We start from the raw sequence: 27,169 nt of genomic DNA, 5'->3' as shown, positions 1-27,169 counted from the left end.
CAAAGTTTCTTCTTTTGATTAGTTTTCAATTTTTAACGGAATCTTAACCTGCTAACACAGAGAAATGTTTTTCATTTTTATTTATAAAATATTCATAGATGCAAAAAGATATAATAATGTCATATATAACATATCAAATGACATAAGTAAACGCCTGTGTACCCCTACCTGGTAACTTACAGAAATTTACTCAAATCTTTTCAACCACACGTGTGGCCCCAATCTCATTGCCCATGCTTCTGCCTCCCCAGCTCAAAAGTTATCCCCGTTAGACTTATGCTTCTCTTTTGCTTTTCTTTCTAGTTTTGGTACACACAAATGAATCTCTAAACAAATTATTACGTAGTTTCCACAGCACTGCTTGCGCTAAAAAGTCGAGTACAGGAGAATACAAACAATATGATGTCATTTGCATATGAGCACCAGCTTACTTTCTGTCAAGTAAGGAATAGAGTATGCCATCCTATTCAAACGCAAATATGTCTCCTCCTGAATTTTTTCATCTTGAAGTTTCTTGAAGAGAAATGGCTTTATGATACTATCTTTAGGGTTTTTGTTTTTGTTTTTGTTTTTGTTTTTGTTTTTAATGATGGGTGGCACTTAATCATGGCTGGCAAGCCCTGTTATACTCCTGCCTTTTCAATGAAAGTATTTATTTATTTATTTCAAGACAGAGTCTCACTCTTTCACCCAGGCTGAAGTGCAGTGGCGTGATCTCAGCTCACTGCAACCTCTGCCTTCCGGGTTCAAGCAATTCTTCTGCCTCAGCCTCTGGAATAGCTGGAATTACAGGTGCACACCACCATGCCTAGCTATTTTCTTTTTTTTTCTGTATTTTTAGTAGAGACAGTATTTCACCATGTTGGCCAGGCTGGTCTCCAATCCTGACCTTAAGTGATCCGCCTGCCCTGGCCTTCCAAAGTGCTGGGATTACAGGCATGAGCCACCATACCCGGCCCAAAAGCCATATTTCAGGCAAGGGTCAAGGCCACTTACTTTCTAGTTCAAGTGGTTCCATCATTGGAATCACCAATTTTCCTACAGGGCAAAAGTTTTAAAAATTTTCTTCATCAGTTGATTTTGTTTTCTGGGGTTACTAAGTCATCTGACATGCCCTGTGTTTTTTATATTGGTAGCGATTGTGCTAATAGCTTAAAAATAGTAGTTTTTATTTATTTATTTATTTATTGTTGTTGTTTTTGTTTTTGAGACAGTCTCACTTTCTTGCCCAGGCTGAAGTGCAGTGCATGATCTCAGCCCATTGCAACCTCCAACTCCCTAGTTCAAGCAATTCCCCTGCCTCAGCCTCCTGAGTAGCTGGGATTACAGGTGCACACCACCATGCCTGGCTAATTTTGTTTTATTTTTTTCGCATTTTTAGTAGAGACGGAGTTTCGTCATGTTGGCCAGACTGGTCTTGAACTCCTGACCTCATGGTCTGCCCGCCTCAGCCTCCCAAAGTGCTGGGATTACATGCATGATAATTCAGATATTTTTAAAGTGTAGAAAGTAAAATATCTCTTTCATTTGCAATCCCAACATTAGAAGTTTGATTTCTTTTTAGACTCTTCCCCTCATGCATGTATGAACGTGTGCAACAAATATGTACAAGTGTATTGTGTGTGCATGCATGGGGGAGTGTATATGTGTAAGTCAGATTGAAATGTGCACTAGATATGTTTCCACAGTAAAATCTTTTTAATGGCTGCATGTATCCCACCAAGTCTATAACAAGTTTATACAGCCCAAGTCCTGACTGTTTTTCTTGTAAACAATATAACAAAAGCAGCCTCTAGTTGCATGTTTGTGCTCTTAACCGTGCATTCTTGTAGAACTCATCACTAAAAATGAAATTGTCCCATGAGGTTTCTTGTTAAACTAAAACTATTTTCTGATTTGGTAGGCATGCCCAGTTATTAAATCGCATTTAGAGTTCAGGAACTCAAAATATTAATGCAGTTCCTAACTTATAACTTGAGACTAGTTTAGGAAATAGAAAGAATCCAAAATAGTAATTGGGTTCAGCAAAAATTATTGAAGCTCAGTGTAGCTAAGCAATTTTGTTTGTTTCTTCAATAAACATGTACTATTGAAGAATCTGGGTATTACTCAGGATTTTTTTTTGAATGATACAAATTCATCCCACTTACAATCTGTGTAAAGCAGAAAGTTAAGGTAAGACTGAGGTAAGAGTCCTGTTTTTTCAGGCCAGGCTCAGTGTTCACACCTGTGATCCCAGCACTTTAGGAAACTGAGGCGGGCAGATCACCTGCGGTGAGAAGTTCAAGATCAGCCTGCCAACATGATGAATCCCCATCTCTACTAAAAAATTAACTAGGCATGGTAGTGAGCACCTGTAATCCCAGCTACTCAGGAGGCTGAGCCAGGAGAATCGCTTGAGCCTGGGAGGTGAAGGTTGCAGTGAGCCAAGATCACACCACTGCACTCCAGCCTGGGGGACAGAGTGAGACTCTGTCTCAAAAAAAAAAAAAAAAAACAGTCCTGTTTTTTCAAATCTGATCTTTTGCCCTCTTTAATATAAGATACTTATTCTTTTCAAGGGTGCAGCAAACAAGTTTGAAGAGATGCTCAGTCCCTTTTAGTAACCATTTTACAGTCCCATATAGTTTCAGTGCTTTGCAGACATGAGTCATCAGCATAAGGCACATAATAATGGCAGACCTGTGTCCTTTCATAAGGATATGGAAAGAGGTGTTGGGCTGCTTTTTCTTTTGTAACAGACACTGTTGGACACACACACACACACACACACACACACACACACACACACATCTTATATACAGGAGAGAGCTCTGGGATCTAATGTATATGCATCTCACTCTTGTATTTCTGAAGAATACACAGGCTCAGCCCAGGTGAGGTGCAGGCCCCGCTAAGAGAGCAGCACAGCGCATGCCTTCTGATCCCAAACCCGGCACCTGCAGTCACCATTTGCTTGTTTTTCCAAACGAGACAGCGGCCTCTGAGATACCATCCTCCACTAAGTTATAATCTTTTATCTCAGGACGTTGCATGGTTTCATATTTACTGTGCTTTTTGACCTCAATGATTTCTCTGAGGAAGCATTTGCAAATAAACAGGAATTGTCCAATATGGACCGCCATGGAGCCCTGATGAATGTCTCCCATTGAAACTGGGGGCTTTTACTGCTGATACTTAGAGACGAGGACATTAAAAAAAAGAAGGAAAGAAAAAAAGCAATAAGAAATTCGGGGCTTCTCGGTCAGTCACTGGCTGTGTTGCAGCTTAAAAAAAAATCTTACCACAACCCAGGTTAAAGAATAACTATGAATAGTAGTTCCTTAGATCAGCCCAACACTTCTGCCTTTTCCGACCACTTTCACAAGCTCCTTCATTTGTTTTTCAAATAGTGTGATGAGGCCAGAAATGAAGGAGCAAGTTCTATCCCCATTTTGCAGATGAGGAGGCTGAAGCCAGAGGAAATGACATAAAGAGCCAAGATAACTCATTTCATAAATGGCAAAAACAGAGAACTGGCCTAATCCCCAGGGCAAGCTCTTGCCTTAACTCACATTCAGCATGGCTTCTTCCTCTGGCAAATAACAGGTTTTTGGAGCTCCAGCCTCAGCTATAATACAAAAGCTGTGAGTTACACTGTTTCTACATTCGCTTCTAAATGAAAGAATTAAAGAGTCCAAAAACATAGGAGGAAAAAATATATACACTAGATGAAGAGAAAAATCAATAAACCTGTAATTCTTAAAAATGATCTTGTGGCCACGACAAGATCTTATGTTATTCAGAAAAATGCAATCGAATGACCAAAGGCCATTGCAAAATGATTCCAGTTTTATTTACGACAATAAAATCAGACAAACCCCAACTCACAATGGATTCCTTTCTTTTCCTCTCCAGCCTCATCCCCCTCACAGTTCTCTGCAGTCCCTCCCTTCTCTCAGCCCTCTGAGCCAACCCTCCTTAACATGCAAGACTGGACTTCACTGCTGTTTCTCCCTATCCCACTTCCTGCTTCCTTTGCCCACCCTACCTCCCATCCACCAATCTGCTGCTCCTCTCACGTGGGTCTGCACCTGCTGCATGCTGGGCGCTGTGCCAGGCCTTTGCTTGCGTCACATCGTCCACTGCACCCTCCAAGAGTGTGCAGCTGCCCTGAATCATGGCCGATTATAAGTAAGGATGGCTCAGAAAGTTTCAGTTGAGGTCTAAGTTTGCATAGCTGGTCAGGGCAGCCCTGGAATTAAATGTGTCTGTCTCACACCCCCCTCTCTTATGTTGCATCTGTGGTCTTTGTCCACTTGGGATCTTTAAATCTTTAAACGTGCATTTTTAAAATTAAAAGCATTAGTGTGAAAGCTGTCAGGAGCTAAGCCTGATTGATGTCTGCCTAGATCTATACCTGATATAGAATGGCTCTAAATAAGACTGTCACATTTATTTGAACCTGCGCTTACACCCCACCATGTGTAAATGCAGCCCTCTGTGAGCTAACAAGGCTCTCCTGGCTGGGCTGGAAGTAATGCCAATGGTCCTTCCCATTCAGTTCAATGGCAATGAGGTCCACTTCTGCCACTTGCCAGCCTGGTTGGTGCTGGCCGTGTTACTTAGGCTTTCTCTGCCTCAGTTTCTCCACCTATAAAATTGGCATGATCATAGGACCTGTGACACAAGGTTATTGAGAGAATTGAATAGTCAACTTACATAAAGCATTTAAAAGGGTGCCTGGAATATAGAACCCACTCAATGACTGTTAGTCGTGTTTACAGTGTAGAGTGAGAATTTGTACACATGCTTACATTTTATGCACATATATACTACATATATTCTACATATAACATGGTTTTCTCTGCATTTTTCTAATCTCATATTTAGCTTATAATTATATACCATCTGTGCTCCCTTCTTCTGAGATACGAAACTTCTTGATTTTCTTAAGTAATTTCTATTTTATCATGCTTTGTTGAGAACCAATTTGTTGTAAACTTGGGCAGTACTATATTTAAATTTATCAATTAGTGAACAAAATCCTGGCTTATTTGGAACTAGGGAGTATGAAATAAGCTGTTTAAAGGACTAGAAGCTGTAGGCAAAGGCAAGTGAAGACTTCTTATTAAGTGGGTCTCTGCTGCTCTCTGCTTTCCTCAAATGAAGAGTGGAATTCTTTGAACATGCAACTAATCTGGAAATCCATTTCCCAGCTTCTATGTTTCAGTATCTTTAATAGCTTTTTTCCCTCCAGCTGAAAAGTAGTATCTCCTATCAGCAGCAGTTTAAAGTGTCCCCAGAGAGTATTCTCCTCTTAATATAAGGTCAGTGTGTTGCACTTAAGATGGCAAAATTCCCCTTGTTATGGCCCTATATGCAAGGGTTAAATGGAATAGATTTAGAAGCAGTGTGGGTGAGGACTTTCGTTTTCAAATATTTAGCCGTTTATTATGCAACCGAATTCACTCTCAAGCCTGAGCAGCTAATCAGTCTCCTCTTTCATGATATGTTATTATTAAATATGATGTAATATAATAGCATTAAGACAATGTAACATATGATACCATTTAGCATCAATAGCCTGCATGCCACAGAGGCACAGAGGCTGTGCGATGTTTTTTATCAAGCCCTTCGTGTGATTGACAGATAGCCTGCGTCCATCCCTCTGACTTCTTAACTGCTCTGATGGGAGGATATGACTTTAGAGGCATTTTAATTCTGCAGGTGTTTCAAAGGCAGTGGAAAAAACCTTTCACACAGATGGAGGGGATTTCCTTTGTAACATGCATGGAAGCTTTAATGAATGTTCAGGGGAGAGATACACATGCATGAATAACTTTGCCTCACTCTGGGTTACCTCTCTAACTTACAGCTGCACTTTTCCAACAAAATTCCAAGAAATTCTGCACAGCACTGCCCAGAATTTGGCAGCTTCGGTTCCTTCACCTAGGTCCCCCAGCAAGCTTGATAATATGGCTCTAAAACAGAGGCTCCTGAACTTAGCAGCCCAGGAGAATCATCTGGAGAGCTATTGAAAGCCCCAGTGCTCAGGCCACACCACTTAATAGTTACATTTAAATGTGGGGGTGTGAGCTAGGCATTGGTACCATTAAAGATGCCCCTGAGATGTCAGTGTGCAACGCCACTGGGAACCTCTGTCTTAGCATCTTTTCAGCTGTCTGTACTGGATAAAGTTTGCAATCTCCATGCACGTGACCCTTATTTTGTAAATGTTTCATTTCTTTAAATTACTTATTTCAGCTGAAATTAGTTTAGCATCTATTAAGTGCTAACAATTTGCTAGCTGCTTTCACATTCATTTAATTCCTCCAATCCCCGGAGTGCCCCTAAGAAGTTGTGATGTTGTCTTCATGCTGCGGTTGACTGAACTGAAGCCCAGACAGCTTTCTTCCCCGGAGGAAAACCTCACAGCTGGTTAAGGGACAGAGTCAGGCTTGCCACTGAAGCCTGCTTCTCAGTGTGGGCTCCACCACTATCCCGCTGCCATGTTTTCCTAGTCTCACAAAATCTGTTATTTTGTCCTGTCTATTCTGGTGTTGCCCTGGGTGTAATTTGCCTTCACTTTGTTAGTCTCTGGGTGTCCTTGATTATATCACCTGCAAGCCAGTAAGTCATCACCAACAGAGTCATAAATTACACAGCTGGAAGAGAATTAGGAGATTTATTCGTGCAATTCCCTGCCAGATGCATATTTTCCCCCTAATATTCTGATATTCGCACATAACCAAGGTGGGAAAGACAACAAGAAATGGCAACGTGAATCCCTCTCATTGTTTCCACGGCTCTGTCGCCCAGGTCCTTCTGTTTGGTACCATTACCTGTGGTCAGGCTGAGGTTAGAAGGCTCCAAAAGACTATGTCGAGTCCAGACCCCAGAGATGATATGGGGAGCCGGGGTCTGAGTCTTCCTCCTCCCAACCCTTAAGCACATACCCCTTTCACTAACCTCTCTTCTACCTGCCTTGCCATCTAATACTTTGCGGAGCAACTCCTATAAGCTCCAAATTTTGCAAATTACTCCTAAGAAAAGTGGTTCCTGGAGAAGGCTTTGTTTGGCTTACTGGTTATGTGGGAAGGCCAGGGATGTCAGCAAGACGGCCACTGAAGAACCATTTCTCCACTGCCCACAGAGGTTTGCTCATTGCTACCGTGTTGCATTTTGTCTGGGCCCCAATTTTAAGTGGAGACCCATGCCACAGGGATGTCCTGCTCTCAGAGAAAGGCCTCAAGAATGGCAAGTGAAAGCCAATGAGATGAGTGACACGTGCAGATGGCCCACTGGCCCTTTCCTCACTGGGGCAAGTTCGTGATGGCGGCCTTTCTCATTTCTCTTGGAAGTCAGCACAGTAAGTTGAGGCCGTGGCATTGGTACAAGTTTGCAAAAATGGCAAGCTATGAGAGCCTCATGATCTGCGAATAGTGTGTTCTCGGACTTTGAAACATCATTTAAATCTTACTTTCCTCAGCTGCTTGTACTTCAGGTGACATGCGGTGAGCAGCACACAGGATGGAGCTTCACACTGGGCCTGTCCCATAAGCCAGCCTTACCCGCCTCCATATAATAATCTGTGTAAACCACTTTGTACACTGTCAGGCAAGAATACTGATTATTCTTCACATTCCTTCCTCTGAACTACCTACTTAAACCTTTCTCTTGAATGCTCGTGAGCCTTTTCTAGAGAGAGAGGGCTTTATACACACTGAAGAATGAATTCTTCATTCCTTTTATCTCCCACCGTCCCTGGTGGAGAAAAGAACAGGGAAGCAGAAGAGTCAGCGGAATTCGACTAACAAACTGCTGTAGGATTAATGCTGGTGTATGTTTGTTTTCAATGTGCAGGTTTAGGAAATCATCGGAAATCCGTAATATAGCACATTAATGGTGATAAGAAAGACATTTGATAACGTAACGCCGCTGTAATGTAAGAGCAGATATTTATTCATATTATATTCATTAATATTGGAGTCCACATTACAGAGATGTGTGTGGGATACAGGTCTGCTGTTCTGGTAAGACCTGGTGTCTTCCTTCATTATGAAACAGAGCTCAGCAGTGAGTCATGTTTGTAAAAGACGTGGAAATTTAAAATAGGAGAAAAACAAGCACTTGAAATAAAATGTTATTGACCCCAGAGTAGGGCTGTTATCTACGTCCCTGTGCCCCAGGCCTGCACCATTTCCTTTTTGGAAAGCCCAAGTTCCACACCTTATGTGGGGGAAAAAAATTAGACTGCATCTTTCTTCATATTTTTCATATTTGGGTCCTAGTTACCATGACAATTTCACAAATCATTCTTTTAATGTCGTCTCTTTCTCCTCTCTTAACTCTTAACTTTAGTGCTGCAAATATGCCAGGATATACCGGCAAGGCTCATTTCACAGCCACCCACCCAGCAAATTCTAATATTCCATCAACAACCCCATCACCAGATTCAGAACTGTACGGGTAAGTGTGAATCCTATTCCTTAATTTGCTCAGATACATTAGGAGGGGAAATCCCAATTACATTCCATTAAAGAACAATTAAATAGTAAAAGCAAATTTACATTGTTTTTAAAAATGGGCATCAAGTCCGAAACAGAGAGGAGATAATTTTCCATTTTCCTATTGAGGGGAACTTCATTAAGCCTTGTGTGTGTTTCCTTTTTGAATCTTACCCAGAATTACACTGAAAACCAGGTGTAGATTAATGTTATTATTAATGTGGCCAAAAGGGGCATATGAAGGTATTTAAGGGACATTAGAGGAACGGCATCTCTGCTTCTTAGACTTGCAGCTGTGCACACACATCATCCTTCTCTGTGACCATCAACAGACACATGGAACACACCTCAGATACATGGTTACTTCTTGTGAACAGCCACCCACCTTATTTTTTATAAAGGACAAAATTCTATTGAAAGTCATATATATTTTTTAATGCATATTTTGCAATTTGAAAGCAGGAGATGTGGCCAGGCGTGGTGGCTCATCCCTGTAATCCCAGCACTTTGGAAGACTTAGGTGGGCAGTTCACTTGAGGTCAAGAGTTTGAGACCAGCCTGACCAACACTGCGAAACCTCATCTTTGTTAAAAATACAAAAATTAGCCAGGCGTGGTGCCATCCACATGTAATCCCAGCTACTCGGGAGGCTGAGTCAGGAGAATCGCTTGAACCAGGGAGGCGGAGCTTGCAGTGAGCCAAGAGTGCCACTACACTCAGCCTGGGTGACAGAGAAAGACTCCGTCTCTCTCTCTCACACACACACACACACACACACACACACACACACACACACATAGAAAACAGATGTTAGATGTAAGGTTATTATAGATTTCTTTATTTGAAGCTACTAGTGAGAAGGAACATGTCATTTCTCATTCATTATAACTTAAATCTGAAAGCACCTGATGGAAGTCTTGGCCTTGCAAACTATTTTGAAAATGCAAATGCAGTCTGAACCAGGTCTAGTGTCTGGCCCAGTACAGATAAATAGGCTATCACAGTAGGAAGGCGGACTAGAGGGAGAGCAGTTTTCCCTCAAAAGGAGAGCTTTTTCTCCTAGATCACATTCTTTTGGTAGAGGATTCATTCGTTTATCAAACATTTATTTTATTTTATTTTATTTTTATTTTTTGAGATAGAGTCTTACTCTGTCGCCCAGGCTGGAGTGCAGTGGTACAATCTCAGCTCACTACAACCCCTGTCCCCTGGGTTCAAGAGATTCTCGTGTCTCAGCCTACTGAGTAGCTGGAATTACAGGCACGCACGACCACGCCCAGCTAATTTTTGTATTTTTGGTAGAGATGGGGTTTCCTCATGTTAGCCAGGCTGGTCTCGAACTCCTAACCTCAAATGATTTGCCCACTTCAGCCTCCCAAAGTGCTGGGATTATAGGTGTGAGTCACCGCACCCAGACTTATCAAACATTTATTGAGCATCGATTCTGGGCAAGGCACTGTTCAAGACACTGGACGTACTGGGATGAACAGACAAAGTCCCGACTCTCAAGAGCTTATGTTCTGGTACAAAAGCTAGACAGTAAAGAAGCACACAAGTAACTTGTTATTATTATTATCAAAGAAATGAAATAATAATCTTAGCTAGTGAAATGTGCTGTGAAAGAAGACTGATTTAGGAGAGAGTGCCTCAGGAGGGGCTTGCTGAGCTTGGTGGTCAGGGAGAGCTTTCTGAGGAGGTGATTGTCAGACCATGGGTACCAAGCCAGAGCTCCTGCTCTGATCAACTTCTTAAACTTTCAGTAAGGCAGTGGCTGTGAATGGGAGCAGCTGCCATGCACAGGCCTCTTGAGCTGTGGCTCTGGTCCACCCAGCTGTTCATCCTCTCACTCACTCACTCGTTTGCTGGTGGATTCACCGGTTCTTTTACTGAGTCAACACATGTTTACTGCCTTCCAGTAAATCACAAGAACTGCTTGCAAGGCACTCACCCTCTTGCAATGAGAAATAAATAACTGCAGCAGAGGATGCTGAAAAGTGTCTTAACACTAATAATCACTACTATTGACTGAGTACTTTGTGGGTACTAACTCATGTCACAGTCCCAGGATCCTGTGAGGAAGGGAATGTTACTATCCTCATTTTACAGATAAGGAAACAGGCATGCAAAAGCTGCCTGGGGCTCTGGGAGGGGGTACTAAAGAAGACCTCACAGAGGAGTGGCTCGTGCAGTGACTTGGAAGAGTGGGGCTTGGTCCCAGGTAATGAAGGGCAGCAAGCGCTCCTTATGGTGCAGTAAAGGCACCATAGGGGATGGGTCTCAGGCTCCAACTAGCCCATCGTATGCCACTGTGTATAGACAATTCCAGGCATCCCACAGGCCCTGTCTGTGCGGCCTTTTCTAAGGTGCCTGCCAATAGGAGGCTTTATCAACGCATGTCCCTTTCTGGATTGGTGGTTGTCTTGCAACTCCAGGCCATCTGATGAGAAACATTTTTAAAAGGAAATCAATGGCTTTCTAGGCTAATAATTTGCCTTTGTTTTTCTCTCAAAACATATTTTTTTCCAGTCTCAATATTGGCATGTATTTAAAAAAATAAATTCTGCTGCATATATCATCATAACAACATAATATTATGAAGAGATATGGGTGTACAGTAAAATGGTTACTATAGTGAACATGTTCACATCCATCATCTCCATAGTTACCCATTGTCCCCTTCTCCCTTCTATGGTCAGAGCATAGAATCTATGACCTACTCAGCAAAAATCCTGAATACGATACACTATGACTCCCTCTAGTCCTCATGATGGACCTTATGTCTCAGGCTTGTTCCTCCTGAGTATCTGCTACTTAGTATCTTTTGACTAACATCTCCCATTGCCTCACCCCCCACTGGATCCCTCATAACCACTGTTCTATTCATTATCTCTGTAAATTTCACCTTTTATTTCTTTTTTAGATTCCACATATAAGTGAAATCGTGCAATATTTTTCTTTCCGTATCTATTAGCGAAATGACTTCCAGGTTTGTCCGTGTTGGGCAAATGGCAGGATTTCTTTCTTTTTAAGGGTGAATAATATTCCATTTTCTCTATCCATTCATCTGTCAGCAGACACCTAGGTTGTTTCTATATGTCGGCTATTGTGAATATGATGCAATGAACAAGGGAGTGCAGGTATCTTTATGAGGTGGTAATTTCATCACCTTTGAGTATATGCCCGGAGAAGGGATATGTTATTTTTATGTTTAATTTTTTTTGGGAAACTCCATACTGTTTTCCATAATGGCTGCACCAATCTACATTCCCATCAACTGTCTATAATTTCTCTACACTCTCATCAACGCTTATTGTCTCTTATCTTTTTGATGGCAGCTATTCTAACTGGTGTGAGGTGATATCTCATTCTGGCTTGTATTTCCCTAATGAGCAATGTTAGCCACTCTTTCATGTACCTGCTCTCCATTTTTGTTACCTTTGGAAACATGTCTGTTCAGGTCCTTTGCCCATTTTAAAAATTGCATTATACGTTTTCGTGCTATGGGGTTGTATGAGTTCTTTATAAATTTTGGATATTAACCCTCATCAAATATATGGCTCCCAAATATTTTCTTCCAGTCTGTAGGCTATCTTTTTATTCTTGCGGATTGTTTCCGTTGCTGCACAGAAGCTTTTTAGTTTGACAGTCATATTTACTTATTTTTGTCTTTGTAGCCTAAGCTTTGGGTGTGATATACAAGAAATCACTGCCAAGGCCAATGTCAAGACGTATTTTGAAACATTACAAATCTGTTTCCAAAGGCAGAGCTGGTAGACATTTAGACAAGTAATATACATTTACTTCATGTGGAGGACATAAAACAATGTCAAAATGAAATACAACCTTATATTGATCATTTAGACTGACTGTCCAAAGAGAGCTGGAATAAAACCCCATGGCTGGTTTATGATTTATGAGCGATCCAACGCAAAGATTCTCTGCCTGTCAGTGCGGATACAAACACTGGTAATCCCTCATCTTTTTTGTTCACAATCCATCTTCTCGCCCGCAAATGTTGGATCCCACCCTGATATCTGATTGCTCTAACATATCTACACATGATCAGGTCATCTAATGTGTGATGAAGGGTTCCTATTATCTTTCAGATAAATCTCTATTTTTAAATGAAAAACCGTCCCGTACTGTTACTCCCAGAGAATATCACTTATACCTTTCAGCCAGACTCTCACATCCAGATTCAGATCCACGGCTGACTCTTGGGGACCTTCTCAATTCATCTCAACACAGGTACTACACACATGGCTTTCACCCATGGCCCTAATAGACACACATACTGTGCATACGGCTGTCATCCATGACCCCAGAGTGGGGACCCAGAGCCCTCTGAGGTAGCTTCTCTGGGATTCTTATTCTCAGGTGCAGATAACACTCTAGAGAAAGTGACACTAACCAAAGTGTCACCCACAACTAAGTGATGATTTGTGCTGGGCCCAAATATCAAGGCCTGCACCTCTGCACTCTTCCCTAACAGTAGCTCCTGGCAGGCAGTGGTGCTCTGGCATGAAAAAGCACAGTTGGGAGGGGCAGGAGGGATTTAAATTTGTAAAAACTCACTGTGCTTACATAAGCACTGTGCCCTCCAGCAGGAAGGCCTGGCCCTTGTGGTCAAAAAAAATGGGCCTTCCAGGCTCTTCACATCATGAAGTATCACTCTGATTGTATCTAACACTATAAGTTATTTTTCTAAAACTTTCCAGTGAAAGTGGGAGCCTTGATCTCTCTCTCTCTGATGAGTATCATGAGAACGTAGTGAGCCAACTTCCTCCTGACTGTTTCTGCTTGATCTGATGCATTTTTTCCTGTTATTTCTAAGAAGTCATCTTCACACGGGCATTCCCTGGGAACTCCTGAATATTAGCTGCTACTGTACTCTCACTGCTCCTCTGCAATGGGTTCCTCACTTAGTAAGAGCTAATGCCATTCCCTGTGATGGCTGTCTTCAAACCCCTCTGTGCCACGTGAGCTCTCAGTCCCTTCCCCATGCCCCTCTCAGCTGGTCTTGCCTCCTGCTTGCTAGGACGCTCAGCGTGACTCCTTCATCTTCCCTGCTAGTGCGTCCTCCTACTCTCCACATCCCAGGCTCTGTTTCTGTCACCGCTGCCTCCCTTTTCCCCCAGGACGACATGCTGTCACTTTTCTAAAATACTGATCATTATCTCTGAGCTCTCAGTCCTGTGGTCCCATCAAGTCCCGCTTCCTTCCTTCCGCCCCACAGTGCTGGCCTCTCCCAGCTGGCCAGTTGTTTATGAAGAACCCCAGCGGGGTCCCCCCATGGCTTTTCTCTGAGCTGTCACCCTGTTCTCTCCTCTCATTCCTTTCACTTCTAAACTTCCTGAAAAAGCAAACAGCTAATCTCCCGTGCCTCCTGCCCTCACTTCCTTCCTGCCCACTCTGTCCTGAACCTGAACCTCCTGGCTCTAGATTCTGACACCAGCCGTCAAGTGACATGCTCCTGCCTGTCCGGTTGTAGACTGGAAGGGGACAAAAGAGAGGCCACTGGATCCACTTGATTCTGAGGCAAGGAACAGTGCATTTGGCTGGATCTCTGTAATCGATCAAACTGCACTGATGGTTTGGAGGTTTTAAGTTGTTTAGGCCTCAAATGTTGAAGCAAAGAGGGTCCAGGGCCATATACTCCCCACACGGTATTTGGAGCAAAGTGCACAGGGCCCCCACAGTGCCTCAGGATGAATATTGGGATGGAGTGAACACTGAGAGGGGACAGCTGGAGAGATCTGAAGTGAGGAGATGGGGTGTGTTGGAGGTGGAGCAGACATGAGCAGGGGAGCACGGGCACAAATGCTTTTGTTAGCTCCCATTTCCACCACGGTCCAGTGTTTCTTGCACACACCCTCCCACCAGAATGTAACCTTCACAGAAACTTGCCTTCCCATCTCTGCAGCCATTTCTCACAACGTACTATATATATATATATATATATATATATATATATATATATATATATATACATATAAAGCAAAATAAAATATCAGTTTGTGGTGATCGTAAAACAAAGCCATCTTAGATGTAGTCGCTTTATAGAGGGAGGGTTCATTTCCCACACCAGCATTGTAACTTGCTGCTGATACGAATACTGCAATGTGTGTGTGATTCGAATAGCAGCAAATTCACAGCAAAATGACTTCAGGCCATGGACTTATGGGGTTGCTTATAATAATAGCTGGCCCAACTCCTGTGACACTCGGGCAGCCACCTCCAGGCAGAATAGGGAGTATGGGAATGTCACTAACGCAAGGGGATAAAATATCACTTGCAAAGCATTCCAGATTTTCAAAGCTTTTTTAAAAAAAAAAAAAATTATTAATTATCACACCAAAATTGATAGGGCAAATTTATTCCCACTGGGTAGATAAGCAAAGTAAAATGAAGCCCAATCATGAACCTCCTGTGGGAACAGGCAGCTTAAAAGCACTGGCAGAACCTAACCTCCTGTGGGAACGTGCAGCTTAAACGCACTGGCAGAACCTGTAACACCTGGTGCACCGGCTCTGGCCTACCGGCCTTGCCTATCCTTCCCCAGCAGCCTTGGGTGAGGCCCAGGCCCCACCCACCCATGTCTTCTCCCAGCCCCGAGGTGAGGCCCAAGACCCTCCCACCCCCATCTCTTCTCTAGGACTCTGGGTGACCCAGCCACATCTTTTCCTAGCCTCGGGGTGAGGCCCGGCTCCCCCGATCCATGTCTTCTCCAGGTTGCTGGGTGACCGAGCCATGACTTCTCTTGACCTCTGGGTGAGGCCTGGGTCCTGCCACTCATGTCTTCTCCAGTCCTCTGAGTGACACAACCATGTCTTCTCCCGGCTTCTGGGTGAGGCCCAGGCCCCTCCCACCCATGTCTTCTCCCAGCATCTGGGTGGGGCCCAGGCTTCCCCCACCCATGCCACCCATGTCTTCTCCAGGTCTCTGGGTGACCCAGGGATGTCTTCTCCTACCCTCCGGGTGAGGTCTGCCCGCCCCGTCTTGTCCCGGCTTCCCTGTGCCTTGTCTGTGGGCCCCTCACTCCTGCTGGTGGAGACTCTGGATGCCCCGGCCGCCCGGCCCAGAGAGCTCTCTGCTGAGTCCCCTGCGCGTCCTGGGCGCTCCCCAGGCCTGGCACGCTGCGGTCGGGCTCCTTGGGTGGCTTTTTGCAGATCACCCCCATTCTTGGCACCGGCCATGATTCTCTCCGCAGGGCAGAGGCGCAGTCCCTGAAGCTGAGTGCTCAGGAGTCATCCCGGGCCTCCCTGCCTGCAGTGCGCGCCCTCCTCCCCTTCCCGCTCATGGGAATCCTTAGTTGGATGAGGTTGTATGTTTTTGTGTCTTTCATGTGTCATTTTTCTCCTTGTCTCCCCATCCTGCCGCAGCGTCTTACGGAGAGAAATGGCAGTCGACCTCTTCCGTCACCAGGCTCCGCTGTCACGACTGGTCACGACTGTGAGACCCTACAACCCCTTCAACAAGAAGGAAAAAGAAACCCTGGACTTGTAGCGCAGGCGGCCCTGCGCGGGCTGTCCAGGCACTCTGCCCGGAGAAGGCGCGTGCGGCGGTGGCAAATAAAGGCGGCTTCTGCCGGGCGCAGTGCGGTGTGGTGGGGTCGCGTGGTGCGGTACGGGGGTGGGGAGGTCGCGCGGTGCGGTGCGGGGCGGTCGCGCGGTACGGTGCGGTGCGGGGGGGGGGTCGCGCGGTGCGGTGCGGGGGGGTCGCTCAGGGCGGTGCGGGGGGGTCGCGCGGTGCGGTGCGGGGGGTCGCGCGGTGCGATGCGGGGGAGGGTCGCGCAGGGCGGTGCGGGGGGGTCGCGCGGTGCGGTGCGGGGTAGGGTCGCGCGGTGCGGTGCGGGGGGTCGCGCGGTGCGGTGCGGGGGGGTCGCGCGGTGCGGTGCGGGGGAGGGTCGCGCGGTGCGGTGCGGGGTAGGGTCGCGCGGTGCGGTGCGGGGGGTCGCGCGGTGCGGTGCGGGGGAGGGTCGCGCGGTGCGGTGCGGGGAAGGGTCGCGCGGTGCGGTGCGGGGGGGTCGCGCAGGGCGGTGCGGGGGGGTCGCGCGGTGCGGTGCGGGGGAGGGTCGCGCGGTGCGGTGCGGGGGAGGGTCGCGCAGGGCGGTGCGGGAGGGTCGCGCAGTGCGGTGGGTCGCTGCTCTCTGCGGGCCTGCGTCCCTGCCTGGCCCCGCCTCTCTCCTCCTGCAGGCTGGGCTTAGCTGGGCCCGGGGCACCCGCCCCTCAGACTCCAAAGCCCCCAGCAGCAGGGGAGCAGGGGTTGTGTGGCAGAAGATTCCTCTTTAGGGTTGGAATACTGGGTCCACCTAGAGGTCTCACATCCGGACGACTTCGGAGCAGGTATTCTACAGCAGAGCAGACCACAGTTTAGGATCTCAAAGGCGATCTAGTCAAAAACCCACATGCTGTCAGTGGGAACACAGCTATACTGAGGAACTATGTTCTTTTCTCCCAGAAGACGTCACAACAGCTACACTCTCTCTCTCCTCTCTCTCTCTCACTATCTCTCTGAGACGGAGTCTCGCTCTGTCTCCAGGCTGGAGTGCAATGGTGCGGTCTCGTCTCACTGCAACCTCAGCCTCCAGGATTCAAGAGATTCTCCTGCCTCAGCCTCCCTAGGAGCTGGGACTACAGGCACTCACCACCACACCCAGCTAATTTTTGTATTTTTAGTGGAGACGGCTTTTCACCAAGTTGGCCAGGATGGTCACGATCTCTTGACTTTGTGATCCGTCCACCTCGGCCTCACAAAGTGCTGGGATTAAAGGCGTGAGTTACCGTGTATGGCCAAATTCTACCCTCTCTTGGCTTGCTCCAGTGTTTCCCTGAGAAGCATTCCCCAGGCTTGGTGAGGGTCCTGAGGTCTAAGTCATGACCACTTTGGGTTAGAGTGTGGCCTGACCAGGCCTTGACCAAAGAGAGCATCAGCTTGGGGAATCTCTCAGGGGTGCATGTGGACTGAGGGGGAGCCCTCTGGCCTTCGGAATATACACATTAAGTATATTTCACAGTGTTCGTACAAATATAAACATACACAGAGCCTGTTGAAGTTTACAAAGTGCTTTTGCAAACCTTAGCTCACCTGATCCTGCAACCTTGTAATAAATTCTTGTAGCAGGCATTTTACAAATGTCTTGCATTTTATGAATAAGAATAAAATAGATTAAAGCCAGGAGAAGTAAAGTATTTAAGGTCAGGCAACTAGAGTTATTACTAGAATTCAGGTTTTCCATATTTAGTAATTATACCTCTCTTACCCCTCCACTTTTTCCCAGCAGACTGGATAACCTTCAACGAATTATAAAAACAAAACAAATAGAAACGGGGAAAAAAATAACCCACCCTGTGTTTCTAGACTTTTCTGAAGTGTCTCAGGGTTTTCATCTGACTTCTTCTAAGAAATTCAGATCAAGACAGTTACCCTGCAGAACTCCCAAGTAAATGCGTAAATGCTTTTGGGGGTAGTTTGTTCTTGATTTTCCCACAGAAAGGGAGAAGCCGGCCACCTTTCTGATGGAATCATGTATTGCCTCCATGGACAACACCACAGACTTGAATGGGTGAGTGTTCTACTAGGACGAAAGAGGAAGAGCAACAGCCATCCATCCTGAGGGTGGACATGCCTTCAAGCAAAGGAATGGCTTCCTCTGAAGCCAATCTTGTAGTTTAGCTATTTTTAGAAAGAGTAAATTGGAAAAAAAAAAATAGATCCAAATAAAAATCTTCAACTCTGAAACGTTCTCAGAAAAACACAAGTGAGGCAGTATCAGCCTCATTCAGGAAGCAGATTAATGCAGGTACCTGAGATTACATTTTTCAGTAAACATTCCTGGTGGGCTAGTTTGTCAGAGGGGGGTGGTGCTTAAAATCTGAGGCACCTCTTCATCATTCTGGGCCTGGACAGGGCTCCATTAATACTGGATCTTCACATTTTGCAGGCTAACATAATTTTTCCATTCTCTATGCTGCAGATACCTGGACACCTGTCAGAGAACTTGAACACTCCAATGCTGCTTCTAGAAGGGTGTTGACTTTGTCTGTAGCATCCTTAAGCTTCACGCAGAAAAAGAGCAATGGTGACTTTCCATTTGCACTCTAACTTGTTCAGATTTCTCACTTGTGAAGTTAAAATGCAAATTCTGCTCACCAGAGACCTGAAATCCAAGGTCAGCCACAACAACAAAGAACATAGAATGACCAGTGTTCCTAAACCTGACCTGTGGGTGTAAGTTGTAGTATTGGGGCTTCTGTGGTCAGCATTACAACTGAAAGTCACAAAAGCCATGGACGATAGACTCAGGAGTATGCGTCTGCTGTTCAGATTCTGAATTCTGGTCTTGTGTGATTTCTTGCACCAGGGGCCAGCACAGCTGTGTTTCATCAGACTAACAACTTGCCCCTCACTCCCTACCCTCCAGGCACATTCTTCCCTATAAAGTCACCCTCTCAGCTTTTAGTTATTCCCAGAGATGGCACAAATACAAAGAACTGTGGCATTTTTATGGCATTTAAGTGAAAGATCTTATAAATTATACAGTTCACCTGAGAGAGAAAATGCATGCTAAACCAGGCAGTGGCTCATACCTGTAACCCCAGCACTTCGGGAGGCCAAAGTGGGAGAATTGCTTCAGCCCATAAGTTCAAGATCAGACTGGGCAACACAGTAAGACCTTGTCTCTACAAAAAAAAAAAAAAAAAAAATCACAAAATGAAGTAGGAGGATCACTTGAGCCTTGGAGACTGAAACAACAATGAGCCATGATTGTGCCATTGCACTCCTGCTTGGGTGACAGAGTGAGACCCTGACTCAAAAAAGAAAAGAAAAAGAAAAGAAACAATAAAAAGCATGTTAATAATGTTATTCTAGCAAATAAGGATGTTAGAATGCAACATATTAAAATATTACACAAGTACAACAATCTGAAAAAATATGACAACACAGAGCAGAATGGAGACGAGAATTCAACACAGGAAAGCATTTTAAACCCGTGAGTACAGGGCAAGTTTCTTTCAATAGATGGTATTGGGACAACTATTTAAAACAAAAAAGAAATATGGATTCACTAAATGAATTGTTCCTAGAATCCAGACTTAAATAGGTAAGTTATAGATTACCTGGAAACTCGGGGGAATTGGTTTATAAGGTGGATGGCGTGAAAAATTTTTCCAAAAATGACATGAAGAAGATAAAAAGCTACTTTCAACATAAAAAATGCAATCAAAATTTTCAGATAAAGCGGTCAGGAAAATATGTCAAAGGATCCACATTCTCACTGTAAAAACAGCCTATGATTTAAAAAGTGATTATGCTAATTGGAACAAGTTAAAGGATATTAACAAAAAAATAAGAAATACGAATAGCCAATAAAATGTTTACACCTCAGCAATATTAGAGAAATAACAGTAGTATTTCACTTTTCACCCACAAATCGGTGCTGATGAGCAGAAATAGATGTCTGTATACCACCAGTAGGAGTTTACCTGGGTAACGCCTTCCTAGAGGATACTTGGCAAAATGTTTTAAGACCTTTCACAAGTGGCATATATTTCAACTTGGTCATTTCACTTTTAGGATTTTATCAAAACAAATAATTACATAGTGAGCAAATATATTTGCATGAAGAATTAAAGGTGCAGCATTTTATTTAACTGAGAGAAAATGAGAACCACCCACTGTCCTGTAGGGTAAACACACCTGAAAGCAATAACGTAAGCATATCCTTAGAACGACCCTTCTGGCAGATGCCTCTGTCCCATCTCATGGAACGTGGCCCAACAAGAGACTGAGGCCCTGAGTTCTGGGTTGATGAAGATTGACAGGTGGAGTTCATTATGAGGAAGCTGTTAAGTGAAAATCCTATATAAACTGCATGCTGTTTGCAAGCAGTTGCAGTTTTCCTACCCAACCTGCTGCCACTGGGTTACATTGTCCAGGCTACCAGCACCATTTCTGCAATTAAGGCAGTCCTATTATCCAGCCTACCACCACTGGACTCTCTCCCCTGTATGTATGCCCCTAATAAAATCTCATGTCTCCTTTGCTGTCTTTGGCTCTCTTCTTTAGCTTCTTGAACTTAGTGTCTTCCTTACTGAGCTGCATAGGAGTTCGATACAACAGACTCATCAAAAGAAAATGTGATAGGCCCGGTGTGATGGTTCATGCCTGTAATCCCAGCACTTTGGGAGGCCAAGGTGGGTGGATCACCTGAGGTCAGGAGTTCTAGACCAGCTTGGCCAACATAGTGAAACCCTATTTCTACTTAAAAACATAAAAGTTAGCTAGATGGGGTGGCAGACACCTGTAATCCCAGCTACTCAGGAGGCTGAAGTAGGGGAATCACTTGAACCTGGGAGACACAGGTTGCAGTGAGCTGAGATTGCATTACTGCACTCCAGCCTGGGCAGCAAGAGTGAAACTCCATCTCAAGGAAAAATAAAAATAAAAAAGAGAAAATGTGATAAATTGTTGTACATTAATATACTGAAATATAATATATATATATGCATTAAAAAGGTAATAGCACTTCATATTGATTATCATGGAAAGACTGTATCTGGAATACTGGCAAATGCAAAAGCAGGTATTACAACAGTGTTATTTAAATTTTAAATATATGTATGCATAGAATAATGTAGAAGCGATGTAAATAAAAGGTTAATAGTTATTATTTCTGGGATTACAGGTGATTTCCCTTTTATGCTGTTACTACAGTAGGAGTATATTCTTAAAAACTGGAAAACTAGAGAAGTTAGAAAAAAGTCAGTATCCTTTCTCTTCAAAGGTCCCTACATAAGAAACTATCAAAACATTCCTTTTAAGAATTCAGTACCAGCAAACCGATTGTCCCTCTTGAAAAAACTGGTTTTGGAGTATGAGAATTACTTAAGTCACCCACCTCAACCGTCTCTAAAATCTGCTGGTTTATAATATATACAGGAGTGAAATTACATAAGGTAAAGTGCTTCTACTTTCCCCTGCCTTCCAGGGACCTCAAAGCTGAAGTGAATAAATATATTAACTTATAGCTTAAACACTTGAGCCAGGGTTCCACATTCAAAACTGACATTTGATTAAGCCACTGATGGAGTCATTCTGACCAAGGTTCCAGCCTGAGAACCACTGATGACTCTGATCGTCTGTTTGCCTGCTTCCTCCTGCGTTAGTTAACATTTTAATGAAATCTGTACCTCCTCTATTTCCTCAAGGATATAAGGTATTTTCTAATACTGTAAGCACTTAAAGTGGCCACAGAAAAATCTAAAACCTACGTGCCTTAATGTTTAATTTGTTTCCCATGAGTGTTTCATGCACAAACTGAAGCACTGGTTTTAGGAAAGAAAAAAATTAGACCCCTAACCTAATAACTGTTCAGATTGCCTTTGTGGTTAGAGAAGGCAATTATCCAGCAGTAGGAATAACTTACCAAACCAGAGTTATTTTCTAATAAGTGAGAATATTACGAATTTAATATATTTCTACTTTTAGCCCAATGTAGACTGGATTATTTTTATGTCTGGGAAGCACAGAATTTTGCATTATGATCCATATACTGCTAAACAAAAAAACTAAGAAGGAAAATGCAAATGAAAGCGCTGTAATTAAATAACAAACAGGTGTATTTCTCCAAAAAATAGATTTCCAGGATTTATATATTAAAATGTCTACTTCAACAGTATTTTTCATCACCACTCTCCCATAATCCTGGGGAGGCAAGGAGGCATTCAGACTTCAAGCCTGGGTTCCAGACTCAGCCTGAACAGGATCCAAGCCCTGCTTCCCACACTCTCCAAGCCAGTTGAATCACAGCCTGGGGTGACAACTGCCAAAGTGAGTTAACAGTCAGCTCATACAAACATATAAATAATGCTATGATTATAATCACAAACAGAGTTATAATGGTGGCCTGAGAATTTCAGTAACTGAGATAACATATCTACACTTTTCTGGCACAACAAATACCCAAGGACACCATGATGTGAGAGATGCCTGTGGTTCAGAAGCCTTTGGGCTCCGCACACAATACCCAAGTCAGCAAGCAAATGGAACAATGAATAAGAAGTCACTAAACAATGCATGTGCTACGCAGGCTGCAGTGGAGATCAGCATGCTTGATCTCCTCAACTCAGACAAGCACAAAATTGACTGCAGTAAATTGTGTGATATTTCTCCTAAAAAAAGATACTGTGTTAAAAATATATGTCTTATTGTAAGACAAATGTACTTCTCTAAACACAAACAAATATACTTAAGGGATCATTCAGTTCTAAGTAGATATACATCTTTACTATAAAAATACTTGGTTTACCCAAATTAATGCTCTTTCTGAAATTGAGAATTCTTGAATTACACTGAATTTGGGGGAGCAGCTGCTAATCAGGAAGTGGGTATCTAGTAGGTGCCCAGGACATTTTTTGTAAACCTGTGTATAAAATGCGGATGCTCTGATACTCTGGGCTGGGCGATATGATTTTCAGTGTTTGTTTGTTTGTTTTGACTTTGTGTTGTAATACATTCTTATGCGTTCTATCCAAATGGTATTCAGAAACAATATTGTGGTTTTATTTGATGCAGTTGTATTTTTTTTTCCATTATGGTTGGTTTGAATATACTCACAATTACTGTTGTCAGAGCAGTTCCCATTTCACCCTCTATAAAGGTCGATTCCTCAATGGAGCGGTGAAATTGACATTGAAGAGCTGTTTGAGCCTCGTTCATCTTACCTGCTGATTACAGGTGAACAGGAAGAATGCTGGTTTCTTCCATGCCAGCCCAGACTTGGCTGGTTACCCAGACTGGGTTTCCAGGGCAAACCCTACTGGTTCTAGTTTGTAAACTGTAAATGGAAACAGGTTTACTTTCTTACATGCACACTTTGGAAATAAAGCCCTAAGAAGTGTTCAGTGTAAATCTATGTTTCCAGTGCTGGTAGACCGTTTTTACTGTGTGTTCCGTGGGCAAGCCACAAGATAAAAGATAAAGTAAGACAGCCAGTCGTGTAAGGACAGGCAGGAAGAGGTGTCTGGGCAGAGGAGGGGTGGGGAAGAGGCGCTAAGGGTGTGGTGCCCTGAGGTTGTAGGGTGCACATTCTGGAGGGTTGGGGTATCTGCACTGGAAGGTCAGGATCACAGGATCCATGCTGTCTCCTCTGGAGGGGCCTATGGTCAGGGCCCGGGCACAGCCTTGGGATGGCTACCCCACAGTGCTAACAGTTCCAAGGCCGGATTGCTGAGCTCAAGGCAGGGCTGTGGGCTGAGTGAGAACCATGCTGGGCAAAGCAGACATTAAGGAGAACTGATGTTTGATAGCTGAGGGTAGAGGGTGGTATCAGAACACTGACCGTTGTCCAGTTCCTGCTAGAAAGACTGACTCCCAAATGCAAATCTGTACATTGAGCAAATATTTCCCAACATTTAATGGCTTTGTACTATGCTGTTCATACTTAGTTATCTAAGAAGATAAATACAACCAAGTTCTTCCCTGAGAAGTTTACTAAAATGTTATAGTGTTTTGAGGTAGATGTTGAATGGATCCTTTCCTGGGATGATTCATATATATATGATTGCACTTTAGGTTCTGGGGTGCCTGTACAGATCATGCAGGATTGTTGCATAGGTGCATACATTGCAATGTGGTTCACTGCCTCCATCCCCCCGTCACCTATATCTGGCATCTCTCTGCATGTTATCCCTCTCCAACCTCCTTACTCCCCGCTGTCCCTCCCCTAGTCCCCACCAACAGACCCCAGTGTGTGATACTTCCCTCCCTGTGTCCATGTGTTCTCATTGTTCAACACCCACCTATGAGTGAGAACATGTGGTGTTTGATTTTCTGTTCTTGTGCCAGTTTGCTGAGAATGATGGTTTCCAGATTCATCTATGTCCCTTCAAAGGACATGAATTCATTTTATATGGCTGCATACTATTCCATGGTGTATATGTGCCACATTTTCCTAGTCCAGTCTATCATCAATGGGCATTTCAGTTGGTTCCAGGTCTTTGCTATTGTAAACAGTGCTGCAATGAATTTACATGTGCATGTGCCTTTATAATAAAACAGTTTATAGTCCTTTGGATATATACCCAATAATGGGATTGCTGGGTCAAATGGAATTTCTACTTCTAGGTCATTGAGGAATTGCCACGCTGTCTTCCACAATGGTTGAACTAGTTTACACTCCCAGCAGTGTAAAAGTGTTCCTATTTCTCCACATCCTCTCCAGCATCTGTTGTCTCCAGATTTTTTAATGATTGCCATTCTAACTGGCATGAGGTGGTATCTCAATGTGGTTTTGATTTGCATTTCTCTAATGACCAGTGATGATGAGCATTTTTTCATATGTTTGTTGGCCTCATATATGTCTTCTTTTGAAAAGTGTCTGCTCCTATCCGTCACCCACTTTTGAATGGAGTTGTTTTTTTTCTTGTAATTCTGTTTTCGTTCTTTGTAGATTCTGGATATTAGCCCTTTGTCAGATGGGTAGATTGTAAAAATTGTTTCCCATTCTGCTGGTTGCTGGTTCACTCTAATGATTGTTTCTTTTGTTGTACAGAAGCTCTGGAGTTTAATTAGATCCTATTTGTCTATTTTGGCTTTTGTTGCCAATGCTTTTGGTGTTTTAGTCATGAAGTCCTTGCCTATGCCTATGTCCTGAATGGTTTTGCCTAGGTTTTCAATACTAAGCAAAAAGAACAAAGCTGGAGGCATCACACTATCTGACTTCAAACTATACTAAAAGCCTACAGTAATCAAAACAGCATGGTACTGGTACCAAAACAGAGATATAGACCAATGGAACAGAACAGAGGCCTTGGAGGCAATGCCACACATCTACAACCATCTGATCTTTGGCAAACCTGACAAAAACAAGCAATGGGAAAAGGGTTCCGTGTTTAATAAATGGTATTGAGAAAACTGGCTAGCCATGTGCAGAAAGCACAAACTGGACCCCTTCCTGACACCTTACACTAAAATTAACTCCAGATGGATTAAAGACTTAAACATAAGACCTAACACCATAAAAACCCTAGAAGAAAATCCTGGGATGATTCTAAGACCATGTGAGCAATTGTAGACTCCTAGTCCAAAATCACCTAAATAAACTACAACCATAACAGTCATGTCAGATGCTGCTGGGAACACCTGGACTGGTTTCTAAGGAAAGCCTTGGTCTTCCAGTTGCTTCCTTGACATGCATCATGGTAGAGTGGCCTCTGTTAAGGCCTGTGCATGAGGTCCAGCTTATGCTGAGCTGAGCTCAACAATGGTGATAGGGGTGGGAGAAACCACTGCAACTCCACCTTCCTCAACCGTTGGGACCCCCTAGGAAGCAGGCTCATGACTGCAAAATTAACTCCAGGTTTTTTTGGCAAGTTTGGCCCTAACACACTTGGACCAACATTGATGAAAACAGAGGAGCATTCAGCAGGAAGACAGAGAAGGTGCTGTGTGCTTGCTGCTGATCTATGTCAAGGCAGTCACCCTGCATGCTGAGCAGACAGCTTCTCTTATCTTTCATTTTGTCATCCCAATACTAACTAAATGTGTAATCCTTTTAAAATTCAAGCAAATTATATAAGATATAATATGGGATTTAAAGTGTAAAGTGCTACACCATATCAAAAAATGTATCTGAATGCATGTCTACAAAATGCTGAAATATGGATCTATCCATACATTCATGTTTTATATATCAATATATTCATATTCTAACATTTTGTGTATATATATCCATATATGAATATCTTGGAATATGGATATAGATACATTCTTTTATTTGAACTTAGAAGTCCCCTTGACTTTATTTTTTCTTTGGGAAAAGACTTATCTTTCCTAATTTGCTCTTCAAACTCAGGTCAGAAATATTCATTTTAGGTTATTGGTTTTCTTGGTTTTGCTATTTAAAAGAATACATCTCAACTGGCATCTGGGAAAGGTCACAGAAATATTAATATACTTCTAAAACTAGAAGACCAAAAAGGCTTAGCTTTCAACATAAGTTAAAGTGTGGTGATGCAAATTGCAGAAAATCAGTGGCCTGTATCTCTTCAAGAATTATTTAATAATGAATTTACCGGTAGCAGAATAAAAGAACCTCCCCTGAGTAAACCTTAAACACAACTGAAATACACACAGGGGAGGAAGAGCCATTGGGCTTTCTGAGACTTCGAGGATGACAAGGGGTGGCCATATGGTGTTCACACACCCCAGAGACCTAGAGCAGGGCTCTGCAATGGTGGGGACCTCAGCCAAGGAGCTGAGGGAGCAGGTAGGGAAGGAGGGAGAACCAGAAAAGGGGATGCGCAGCAGAGACTGGGCCACAGTGTGCTCCCTTAAAGCAGCTGCCAGGCCCAGCAGGCCAGTACCTTCCTCTCATGTTCCCGAGGAGCTGTCTTGAGTAAATGCCCCACGTGAGCATGTGCAGTTTCCTTTGATCTACACACAGAGGGCTTCACAACCACCCAAAGATGAGAGGTTGCTGCTTTTTGGGGGGCTACTCTTAGTATTTGTGCAGTGAAGTTAGTTCTTGGCTCTGAAAACCAGTGGAACCAAATGAAGTTTCTCCCCAGATGGAGTCTGGGCTCTGTGGACCCTTGCCCTGCCCGTGGGTGCATGGCCCACTCTTTCAGGCAGCATGACAGCCAGATCCACATGCCAGATGCCATGGGGAGGTCTCC

The 27,169-nt window shown here is 43.8% G+C and overlaps 1 protein-coding gene across 1 annotated transcript in view; it reads left to right on the top strand.

Annotated features, from left to right (window-relative positions):
- SPMIP7 (sperm microtubule inner protein 7) overlaps window positions 1-16,082 on the top strand; it is a 52,978-nt gene extending 36,896 nt beyond the window's left edge. The window contains exons 8-9 of the mRNA XM_003930804.2: window positions 8,344-8,451; window positions 15,872-16,082. Of these exons, the coding sequence (XP_003930853.1) occupies window positions 8,344-8,451; window positions 15,872-15,995 (232 nt within the window). The 3' untranslated portion in view covers window positions 15,996-16,082. The remainder of the gene's footprint in view (window positions 1-8,343; window positions 8,452-15,871) is intronic.
- The last annotated feature ends 11,087 nt before the right edge of the window (window positions 16,083-27,169 follow it).

Source organism: Saimiri boliviensis, chromosome 10 (assembly GCF_048565385.1).
Source record: "Saimiri boliviensis isolate mSaiBol1 chromosome 10, mSaiBol1.pri, whole genome shotgun sequence".
NCBI lineage: Eukaryota > Metazoa > Chordata > Mammalia > Primates > Cebidae > Saimiri > Saimiri boliviensis.
Note: the sequence above shows the minus strand (reverse complement) of the source record. Positions and strands in the feature narration are given on the sequence as shown.